This window comes from Mchenga conophoros, linkage group LG18 (assembly GCF_057382185.1).
Source record: "Mchenga conophoros isolate Kocher_MC1m ecotype Shallow Benthic linkage group LG18, M_conophoros_male_GT1.1, whole genome shotgun sequence".
In the NCBI taxonomy this organism is placed as follows: domain Eukaryota; kingdom Metazoa; phylum Chordata; class Actinopteri; order Cichliformes; family Cichlidae; genus Mchenga; species Mchenga conophoros.
The window spans coordinates 20174505-20186666 of NC_140543.1; the positions used below are offsets into that span (position 1 = coordinate 20174505).

At 42.1% G+C, this 12162-nt stretch overlaps 1 protein-coding gene across 5 annotated transcripts in view; it reads left to right on the forward strand.

The window, feature by feature from the left end:
- tnr (tenascin R (restrictin, janusin)) overlaps nucleotides 1–12162 on the forward strand; it is a 220427-nt gene that overhangs the window by 136914 nt on the left and 71351 nt on the right. For all 5 annotated transcript variants that reach the window (XM_085256075.1, XM_085256079.1, XM_085256077.1 and 2 more), the window contains 5 exons: nucleotides 2647–2770; nucleotides 5203–5425; nucleotides 5525–5625; nucleotides 9615–9777; nucleotides 10611–11087. In XM_085256075.1, the coding sequence (XP_085112201.1) occupies nucleotides 2657–2770; nucleotides 5203–5425; nucleotides 5525–5625; nucleotides 9615–9777; nucleotides 10611–11087 (1078 nt within the window). In that variant the 5' untranslated portion in view covers nucleotides 2647–2656. The remainder of the gene's footprint in view (nucleotides 1–2646; nucleotides 2771–5202; nucleotides 5426–5524; nucleotides 5626–9614; nucleotides 9778–10610; nucleotides 11088–12162) is intronic.

A 12162-nucleotide genomic window follows, 5' to 3' on the forward strand; every position in this document is an offset into this window, starting at 1 on the left:
CCATTCAAAGGTTCTTAGCTGACGCCATAATCCCCGGAAGAGTTTCTTTTTCTCTATAAAGCCAATTATTTCACATCAGATCAAAGGCATTTATTTATCATTTACAGTGGATAAGCTGAAGGTACTACAACTACCCATTCGCTCACGTACAGCAGACAGAGAGATTCAATTCAATTCAATTCAATTCAATTTTATTTATATAGCGCCAAATCACAACAAAAGTCGCCTCAAGGCGCTTCATAGATACAGAGAAAAACCCAACAATCATATGACCCCCTATGAGCAAGCACTTTGGCGACAGTGGGAAGGAAAAACTCCCTTTTAACAGGAAGAAACCTCCGGCAGAACCAGGCTCAGGGAGGGGCGGCCATCTGCTGCGACCGGTTGGGGTGAGAGAAGGAAGACAGGATAAAGACATGCTGTGGAAGAGAGACAGAGGTTAATAACAGATATGATTCAATGCAGAGAGGTCTGTTAATACATAGTGAGTGAGAAAGGTGACTGGAAAGGAAAAACTCAATGCATCATGGGAATCCCCCGGCAGCCTACATCTATTGCAGCATAACAAAGGGAGGATTCAGGGTCACCTGGTCCAGCCCTAACTATATGCTTTAGAAAAAAGGAAAGTTTTAAGCCTAATCTTAAAAGTAGAGATAGTGTCTGTCTCCCGAATCCAAACTGGAAGCTGGTTCCACAGAAGAGGGGCCTGAAAACTGAAGGCTCTCCCTCCCATTCTACTTTTAAATACTCTAGGAACAACAAGTAGGCCTGCAGAGCGAGAGCGGAGCGCTCTAATAGGGTGATATGGTACTACAAGGTCATTAAGATAAGATGGGGCCTGATTATTTAAGACCTTGTATGTGAGGAGCAGGATTTTGAATTCAATTCTGGATTTAACAGGAAGCCAATGAAGGGAAGCCAAAACAGGAGAAATATGCTCTCTCTTTCTAGTCCCTGTCAGGACTCTTGCTGCAGCATTTTGGATTAGCTGAAGGCTTTTCAGTGAGTTTTTTGGACATCCTGATAATAATGAATTACAGTAGTCCAGCCTGGAAGTAATAAATGCATGAACTAGTTTTTCAGCGTCACTCTGAGACAGGATATTTCTAATTTTAGAGATGTTGCGCAAATGGAAGAAAGCAGTCTTACATATTTGTTTAATATGTGCGTTGAAGGACATGTCCTGGTCAAAAATGACTCCAAGGTTCCTCACAGCGTTACTGGAGGCCAAGGTAATGCCATCCAGAGTAAGAATCTGGTTAGATACCATATTTCTAAGATTTTCAGGGCCGAGTACAATAACCTCAGTTTTATCTGAATTAAGAAGCAGAAAGTTAGCGGCCATCCAGGTCTTTATGTCTTTAAGACATTCCTGCAGTTTAACTAATTGGTGTGTGTTATCTGGCTTCATGGACAGATAGAGCTGGGTGTCATCTGCATAGCAGTGAAAATGTATGCTATGTCTTCTAATGATGCTGCCTAAGGGAAGCATGTATAATGTAAACAGAATTGGTCCTAGCACTGAACCCTGTGGAACTCCATAATTAACCTCAGTGTGTGAAGAGGACTCTCCATTTACATGCACGAATTGGAGTCTATTAGATAGATATGATACAAACCACTGCAGTGCAGTACCTGTAATACCTACAGCATGTTCTAATCGCTCTAATAGGATATTATGATCAACAGTATCGAACGCTGCACTGAGGTCTAGCAGGACAAGCACAGAGATGAGTCCACTGTCAGAGGCCATAAGAAGATCATTTGTAACCTTCACTAAAGCTGTTTCTGTGCTGTGCTGAGCTCTGAAACCTGACTGAAACTCTTCAAATAAACCATTCCTCTGCAGATGATCTGTTAGCTGTTTGACAACTACTCTTTCAAGGATTTTTGATATGAAAGGAAGGTTGGAGATTGGCCTATAATTAGCTAAGACTGCTGGGTCTAGAGATGGCTTTTTGAGTAAAGGTTTAACTACAGCCAGCTTGAAGGCCTGTGGTACATAGCCGATTATTAGAGATAGGTTGATCATATTTAAGATCGAAGAATTAATTAATGGCAGGACTTCTTTGAGCAGTTTTGTAGGAATGGGGTCTAAAAGACACGTTGATGGTTTGGAGGAAGTAATTATTGAAGTTAACTCAGAAAGATCAATTGGAGAAAAAGAGTCTAACTTAATATCAATGGTACTAAGAGTAGCTGTAGATAATATTACATCTGTGGGATGATTATTGGTAATTTTTTCTCTAATGATAAAAATTTTATTTGTGAAGAAGTTCATGAAGTCATTACTAGTTAACGTTAAAGGGATGGTTGGCTCAAAAGAGCTCTGACTTTTTGTCAGCCTGGCTACAGTGCTGAAGAGAAACCTGGGGTTGTTCTTATTTTCTTCAATCAGTGATGAATAGTAAGATGTTCTGGCTTTGCGGAGGGCTTTCTTATAAAGCAGCAAACTATTTCTCCAGGCTAAATGATGATCCTCTAGATTTGTGACACGCCATTTCCTCTCCAGATTACGAGTCATCTGCTTTAGGGTACGAGATGCACAGACACAGGAGTAATTCCATACTTTTCTTTTCCTGAAACCTAATTTTTAATGATTCCCTGCTTCACTTCTTTCTCTTCTACTTCTTTGCTCCTTCGCAGTTTCCAGTGGATGGTACTGTTCACTCGGGCTGTCTCCGGCATGCCGATGGCACGACAGCATCACCAGGCCAGTGTGCCCACAACAAGCTGGATCCTGGTTTTGGCTCTGTTTCTCACTCTACAGGTGAATTAAAAAAAATATTCCTGTTGGTTTCTTTATTTGTTCTGTTTTCTGTTTTTTTTTTCTTTTTTCTTTTAATGAGTAGCACTGTTTTTTCACATTCATTGTTTATTTCCACTGAACTATTATTGGCAGTAATGTTAATCACTTGATTCTGGGCACAAATCCACTGAAATCCTGCCCTGGCCAGTTTGAATATCGAGAAGAAATAATGAGTTCGACTGCTTGCATTTCAGTTTGTTCCAGTTTCTTCTAGAAAGTAGACTGTTTCAGTTATTAAACTCAAAGTTTCACAGTTGACTGTCTTAGTTAATGTTGTGTTTGTCGAGCTTTCTGCTCCTGCGTTACACTTGTGCAGTTTTCTGTAATAAACAACAAAAAGAGGTTGAAATTCTCAGTGAAAGAGGTAGAAAGAGTGCAACAAAAGCAAGCTCCTCTTTTTCTTTTTTCCTTGACAGTGACAGCTGTCCCTGACATCTGCAGCTAGCTACCTAATTAAGCTAATGTTCTCTCCACCAGTTAGTAACTGACATCTTTTTTCCTTTCTCAGATTTCTTTTTAAAGAAAACGCTTTTTTGTATTTATTTGAGAGCTACAAACACAATACAGTGTTCAAGGATGAGGCTAAACCTGTATGGTCAAGTAAAAAGTAGGCATACTCGACAACATTTGACAACCTCCCCTGTACTCTCAATGAGTTTTCACAGTTCACTATATGTCAAAAAAGATATGGTTTGACAACCATTAGAACAGATTGCTGGTTTTTCGAAGGGTAGCCCTAATAAGCTGTATAGGCAGAGATCACATTCACTAACTTAAAACAGAATAGAATAAAATAGAATTATGGGACAGGTATCGAAGGGGAAAAAACTTAAGACATGTTGCTATCATTCTTCAGTAAAGATGTAAGACATGTTCCAGTAATAGCTGTTTGATTTGTATTACCAAGATATGTTTTGTCAAACAGTTTGCTTTCTTTTAATTCTGTCCACTTGTTAGGTTTGACATCATTAGCTATGTCCGGGTACAAACCCTCCTTCAGTTCAGTAATAACCGAGATACTGAGGCACTGGGAAAGTGGTCCAAATTCTTTCAACTTCAATAAAATCATCAGTGTGGCTGTTCTGCCAGGTGTAACAATAAATTTTAACAGCATCGATGAAAAAGAGGATTTAGGAGTTTTAGTTAGCAGGACGTTAGCTTGCTAGTTTCAGTACAAAGATAATACACCATGTTCTGACCGTTGGTGTTCCTAAAAAGCTAAAATGTACAGCTCTTCTACAAGTTTGGATGTAAACAAGGACAAAAGACTAAATAGCAGGGTTAGTGGTTGGGCAAGTTTACATATAATGATAGCTAGTGGCTAGCTGCAGAGCTATCATTAGGCTAATATAAACACTATAGCGCAGGGAACGTAACATTTTACGAAGACAGCCTCAGTCAACGTATAGCTGACTTGGACTGGGGCTGATGTGCCACCACTTAACAAGCAGATAGATGAATACACTTTTCTGAGAAGTGTCTATGCTTTTGGCAAATGCACTCTGTGACTCTTAAATAATGGTCAAGTTGAAATAAACTATAGATAGAAAAGTAATCACCAAAAACTTACTAACATGTAGTCTGTATTTAACCAGTTATTGTGGGCCAATATTACTGGCCACTATTAGCTATTTGCCAATATGTTACAACGTGTTGCTGTTGCAGTTAGGCCACCAGAGGACACTTTGCAACCTGCCTGTTGGCAAATCGCCACAACTACCAGCTGATAACAGATGTTAGTGAAATCCTAAAAATCCTATATTATCAAGCTATAGCTATAGCATGATAGTGTGATAGCACTGACAAAAATATTAGTTTATTGATTAATTTGCTACAGCAGAATATATACAGGTGTACAGCTACTGTGCCATGTGGAAACATTTTGAGAAATATATGCTACATACTGTACCATTTGCTGTGCTACTGAGGGAATGAGTTTAACAAACAGTTAATTGTGTAGATAGGTGCAGTTACTCTATACTAAGAGCTCATCCAGTAGAGTTCAAATGTACCTGCTTCAGGCTGTATTTTTTTACTTATCATTCCCTTTCTGCTTCAAATATTACTTCTTTATTAAATGTCAGTAATTCTCCAAATTCTCTACCTCACACGCCGGGAGTGCAAGCTGAAAACACTAAACTGTCACCACAGAATTTTGAAAATGACCCAATTTTTTCATGTGAAAATTGTTTTGTCAGTGTTGCAGCCAGTGAGAAAATCTTTCATATACTGTATATTAGTGTCATCTTGTTTTGTGTCCCCTGGGTTCCTCTGAGTTTTCACTCTATCATTTTGTAAACAGAAGGTATCAGAAAAAAACAATTGGAAGCCTCTGAGTACAAACCACGTGTCCTGGTTTTTATTTTTTTGTTTCATTTTGTGTCTCACTCCAGGGTGCCGCTCATGCTGCTCCATCAGGAGACAACAGGCTGGTTCGTACCACCAGAGTGAGGAGGCAGACCCCAGGGGGGGATCTGCCCCCCTCCGACTTATCAGCCAACCAGACCCTGCGGGAGCAACCTTTGGTCTTTAACCACGTCTATAACATTAACGTACCCTTGGAGTCTCTATGCTCTGTTGACTTGGACACCTCTGCACCATCAGGCCCAGGGGACGGTGAGGATCGATTTCTGGTCCTGCGCGTGCGCGCACAAACACACAAATACACACAAGCCTTTAAGAAGTTTTTGAGACTTGTTCTTTTTGCTATCATAGGTTCTCGTGCTGAGTTGGGATCCAGACCTTCTGTAGAGGGTCCAGTGGATCCAAATGGAGCAACAGAATACACAGAGCAAACACTGGATGCTGAGAGCCAGGTGGGTGCTTCAACAGTGTTTTATTTGTGTGTAATTAGCATTAAAAATTTGGAAGAGCTACGAGACGTGAAGAGACTTCTTGGGTTGAATTAAATGATCTAATGTGAAAAGATATGATACGAAAGAGTTTCATGGGGATGTTTTTGCCAGAGTTAATTAAAACAAAAAAGCAATCAAAAAAATCTCTGTTTATCTCATACTGGGCTTTGTTGCAGCCCCTGATTGTAGCTCCTCTCCCTGTAAGGTCGCCCTCCTTTTAGGCAGTATTTTCCTGATTGGCTACCCCTTGTAAATAATAAAACTGAACAGCAGGTAAGTTGGGCTTCTTTCTGAGATGACCTTATTAAAGTTACCACCTCTCTTCAGATTCAGGTTAGGAATAAAAAAACTGCCATGAATGTTTAGCATGAAGCCAAAGCATTTGACTCACAGGGATTACGTAGTGTATATGCCAACCTCATTACTTTAAACTATGTCCTGTTTAATGACAATTCAGTTGTAACAGTTAATGTGGGACAGAACCTTAATAGTTCCCTTTATTACGATTCAGCGCTCTCCAACAAGAGTGCAAACAGGTGAATTTTAAATTGTATCTGGGCACATAACCCTCCGCTTCTCTGTCTGGGTTTTGTTCTTCTTCTTTTAAACTGGGTTTGACAAATCCAGTCAAAGTGAAACTGTCAAACTGAAAACTATTGTTCTACAGTGAGATTCTGGTAATAGAGAGCGCGAAGGACAGGTGGTTAGGATGTAGATGGTCTGGGTGGGTGAAAAGAAGCTGGATCCAGACAGCGAGCACTACAGCTTAAAACGGCTTTATTTACAAAAACAGATCAACAACATCACAAGACATGAACATACAAAGAAAGCATGACAAAGCCAAAACAAACAGGATAGAAGGGGGGTAGATGGTAGGGTAACTGGCGTGTAAAAGAGTGTGACGCATACTACACTCAAGGCTGTGTGAGTGTGATTAATTACATCACACATGACCAAGATGGGTTAAGGATGAACGAGTACTAATAACAACAACAATGTCATCTATGATAAAAATGATCAGAATCCTAAGATTGGAATAAAATAAATGAATTAATATACATATATATATATATATATATATATATACACATATATATATATATATATATATACTGCAAGTATATATATACTGCAAGTATAGACTGCAGTATAGACTGCAAGACCAGACTGACCAACCTGTGCACTGCCTGGATTGATTACAAGAAGGCCTATGACTCAATGCCCCACAGCTGGATACTGGAATGCCTAGAATTGTACAAGATCAATGGGACCCTAAGAGCCTTCATCAGGAACTCAATGGGGATGTGGCGTACAACACTAGAGGCCAACTCCAAGCCCATAGCACAAGTTACCATCAAGTGCGGGATCTACCAAGGAGATGCTCTGTCCCCACTGCTGTTCTGCATAGGCCTGAACCCCCTCAGTGAGATCATTAACAAGACTGGCTACGGATACCGACTACGGAACGGAGCAGTTGTCAGCCACCTCCTGTACATGGATGACATCAAGCTGTATGCCAAGAGTGAACAAGACATCGATTCACTAATCCACACTACCAGGCTATACAGCAATGACATTGGAATGTCGTTCGGACTGGAGAAGTGTAGTCGGATGGTAACAAAGAGAGGGAAGGTAGTCAGAACTGAGGGGATTGAACTACCAGAAGGCAACATTGCAGACATAGAGGACAGTTACAAGTACCTGGGGATCCCGCAGGCAAATGGGAACCATGAAGAGGCCGCTAGAAAAGCTGCAACCACCAAGTACCTGCAGAGGGTCAGGCAAGTCCTGAGGAGTCAGCTGAATGGTAAGAACAAGATCCGGGCCATCAACACATACGCCCTGCCCGTGATCAGGTACCCTGCTGGGGTAATAAGCTGGCCAAAGGAGGAGATAGAAGCCACTGACATAAAGACAAGAAAGCTCCTGACCATGCATGGAGGGTTTCACCCCAAGTCCAGCACCCTGAGGCTGTACGCTAAGCGGAAGGAAGGGGGCCGGGGACTGGTGAGTGTCAGCACCACAGTCCAGGATGAGACAAGGAACATCCAAGAATACATTGGGAAGATGGCCCCAACTGACCGAGTGCTCAGTGAATACCTCAGGCAGCAGAAACCCAAGAAAGAGGAGGGAGACGAGGAACCATCATGGAAGGACAGGCCCCTGCACGGTATGTACCACCGGCAGATAGAGGAGGTGGCTGATATCCAGAAATCCTACCAGTGGCTGGACAAAGCTGGACTGAAAGACAGCACAGAGGCACTAATCATGGCAGCACAAGAACAAGCTCTGAGCACAAGATCCATAGAGGCTGGGGTCTATCACACCAGGCAAGACCCCAGGTGCAGGCTGTGTAAAGATGCCCCAGAGACAATCCAGCACATAACAGCAGGGTGCAAGATGCTAGCAGGCAAGGCATACATGGAACGCCATAACCAAGTGGCCGGCATAGTGTACAGGAACATCTGTGCCGAGTATAACCTAGAAGTCCCGAGGTCAAAATGGGAGATGCCCCCAAGGGTGGTGGAGAATGACCGAGCTAAGATCCTGTGGGACTTCCAGATACAGACGGACAAAATGGTGGTGGCTAACCAACCGGACATAGTGGTGGTAGACAAACAGAAGAAGACGGCCGTAGTGATCGATGTAGCGGTTCCCAATGACAGCAATATCAGGAAGAAGGAACACGAGAAGCTGGAGAAATACCAAGGGCTCAGAGAAGAGCTCGAGAGGATGTGGAGGGTGAAGGTAACGGTGGTCCCCGTGGTAATCGGAGCACTAGGTGCGGTGACTCCCAAGCTAGGCGAGTGGCTCCAGCAGATCCCGGGAAAAACATCGGAGATCTCTGTCCAGAAGAGCGCAGTCCTGGGAACAGCTAAGATACTGCGCAGGACCCTCAAGCTCCCAGGCCTCTGGTAGAGGACCCGAGCTTGAAGGATAAACCGCCCGCAGGGGCGTGCTGGGTGTTTTTTGTTTTTTTATAGTTAATTATTTAAGTTAATTAAAGTAATTAAATGACAATGCTAATAAAGAAAAGGAAGGGGGTTGTTGAGAAACTCTAGGAATGGAAGGGAAAAAAAATAGATGGCCAGACATTAATAACTTTGTCACGATGGATCTGTTCCCTATCTGTATCTGTCCTTTAAATGTGGCCTTCATTTACGTCTCACCTGGACACCTCTAAAGCTTTATGATTATCCATGAATTATATTTGTTTCTAAATGATTCTACACAAGCACACACAAGGTAAGAAGTCATATAATTAGTGCTATTTCAGGCTTTGGAGCATGAAATGCAGCTCAACAGTCTTTGCCGACTCATCCATTATAAATAATTAGAAGTTTAAAATGCTAGAATGAGAACGTGACAATGTGAAAAAACATTTCATAATGTGAACACGGCAGCTCAGAGTGATAAACCTACAGAGAATTATCACCCAAATCCACAGCTTCCCTGGGTTTACAGAGCTTATAGCTAGTCTAGCTTATCTTCTAGCGATTTGGCCAACAACTCTTTTGGTAAGCTCCCGTCATTCTCATAGCATTGATTTTTTGCTGCAGCAGGCAACTGTTTTTGGGGAATAAAGCTCTAAAAACCCACTCTACCTGCTCAGCATTAAACAGCAGAGCTGGCAACTATCTGGTGAATACAGCAGAGACTTTTTTGCAGCTAAAGAGACAGCTATTTACATCAGGAGAGAGTAGCACAAAAACAGAGCTAAAAGGGTGAATCACAGAGCTATCTGTGGAAGCCATGAGCACGACTCCCAATGAATGATAATGTTTCTAAGCACCTCTTGGTTGTGTAATAAAAACACCTTGAAAGGAGATATTTGTGTGTGCATATACTCGGGATTTCCTCAAGATGTTAATTAAAGATGCATTTCTACTTCATGGTGACTCTTTTATCTAATGGATGCACTTAGTTGTCAAAATTTTCTCCTTGTTTAGGTGACATTTACACACCGCATCAATATCCCCAAAGCAGCGTGCGGTTGTCCAGCAACGGCCACAATCCAGCAGCTTGCCACCAGGGTGGAGATGCTAGAGAGAGAGGTTTCCATGCTCAGAGCTCAGTGTGGATCCGGATGCTGCGGGGAGAGCTCGGCCATTGGTGAGTACTGTTTAACACTGACAACAAATACTATAGACAAACTTGTAGAATGTAGTTTTTGTCTATAAATCCCCTCAGCATCTGTACAAACAGACCGTGGTGTTGCAGAGAGCTTTTTGAGGCAAAAATGCAAAGAAATAAGACTGCGTTATGAAAAGAATTACATGAACTGTAAACCAGGCAGAAAAGAAAAGACAGACGGCAGTAAAATATTGATGCTGGAAGGTGGGTTTTCTTCTTCTTCTTCTTCCTCTTTTTGTCTTGCTCACAGTCTGAAATGTGTGGAGAAACCTTTGTTACTGGCAAAAATTTGTTGTCTATTCAAGAGATGCTGCCATTATAATATGAGGGGACTGCAACTGATAGAGTTACAGAATTTATTATGGCTAAAGGATTTGCTCCATTGACACCATCCCCCCCGTCAAATATTTTCTGAAAACGCTCCATCTCCACTGTGAGAATATGATTATCTCCAGCAGTCACGATCAGAATCAGAAAGAGGATGAAATGTTTAGCCTGCGAGAGCAATGGGAGGATGGGAAAGGCAAAGTAGAAAAAGTTGGAGTATTTTAGATTTAACTACTGTTTCTTTAATCAGGGCTGTTTGACAACATTAACTAAATGATAACTGATTGGTTGTTACTTTTTATTCTATACTGAATTGATATGTTTCTTCAAATATGCTATGTATTTCATGGTGGTTACTTGAGGTAGGTATCACAAAATGCACAAAGTAATGTGACCCTAACTTTTCAAACTCCCGCTTTAAAGATGTGTGTGTGGGAGGTTTTGTACTTGAATCAAGTACTAAGCGATTCAATCTGTCTTTTCAGGCCGTTTGGACTTTGTCCCAGGCTGCAGCAACCACGGCAGCTTCAGCTTCGATATGTGCAGCTGCATCTGCGAGGAAGGGTGGACCGGCAAAAACTGCTCCGAGCCTCGCTGCCCAAATGACTGCTCCGGTCAAGGGGTGTGTGTTGAAGGGGAGTGCGTATGCGACCGTGACTTTGGAGGTGACAACTGTTCGGAGCCGCGCTGCCCTTCGGACTGCTCTGGCCGCGGATTGTGCATCGATGGGGAGTGCGTTTGTGAGGAGTCGTTCACAGGCGAAGACTGCATGGTCGGAAGGTGTCTCAATGACTGCTCGGACCAGGGGCTGTGCATAAACGGGACGTGCCAGTGCCGGCCTGGGTATGTGGGAGAGGACTGCTCGCTCGTCTACTGTGCAAACAACTGCAGCAAGAAGGGAATCTGCAAGGAGGGCTTCTGCGTCTGTCAGGATGGATATGCTGGAGATGACTGCAACTCTGGTAGGCTGCTAATTTTGATCTTCCACTGATCGCTTTGATCGTCTGCCTGTTGGCAAGTACCAAAAGCAGTTGGTCTGACGTTTGTGGTTCTATTTCCTAGAGCAGAAACTCTTGGAGAAGGAGATGTCTTTCTTAACACTTGGTATCGGTGTGACCAGGATCATACACTCAGAACAGAAATCCAGTCTAAGCAGATTTTATAGTAACACTGCGTGACCCACAGACAGATTAGACTGAATTCTTTACAAATGAGGCATGTTTTTTATGGAATTGTAGCTAAAATGTTTAATAGAGTGACTCTATTCGGTCTTTAAGTGATGACGTAATGAGTCCTGCTTCCGGGCCCAAACTACTCTGCCTTTAATAAGGCTTTTGTGTTTTTTACATGTTTTAATGCTTTGTATCTTGTTCCATTTAATCTCAACAAAGCCCTAAAAACAGTCTGTGATCACTGTCGGCCTCTCTCGGTTTTTATTACTGCTAAGCTCAGTTTTTAAAACCTTACGATGTAACTACAGCTCAGCCCATGCAGCAGTATGTTGATAACTAACCTCGTATTGTGAATGGATTATCTCAGTTCTCCCAACTGAAGTTCAGTCCAGTTACAGCAGGAGTTGGCAACCCTAGGCACGCGTGCCACAGTTGGCACTGTGTGGCACAGTTGGCGGTCTTTCTCAGACTTACTGCACCAAAAAATCGTTTGAGGCAATGACTGATTGCGTGGGGTCGCAGAACTAGTCCTTGTCTCCAAAACAACCATTTCAGAGGAACAAGAATCAACTTCAGTGTACAGACAATCTGTAAACAGTGTTTCCTGAGTGTACCATGATAAAGTTTTCCTCTTTAAGTTCTGGTTATGTATCTCATAACCATGCTTGATGTGACATGTTTCAGACGAGTATCTTTATAAAGAGGATATCAGTGTTATTTCTATAGAGATCTAAAAAAAAAAGAAAGAAAGAAAGGAAAATAAGAAATTGTCTCTTGTTAAAAACAAACTACCAGCAGTAGATATTTTTAGTCACTATTTTACATCCAGCTAGAGATTTTACAAGTCCTACATATTTGCCCCACA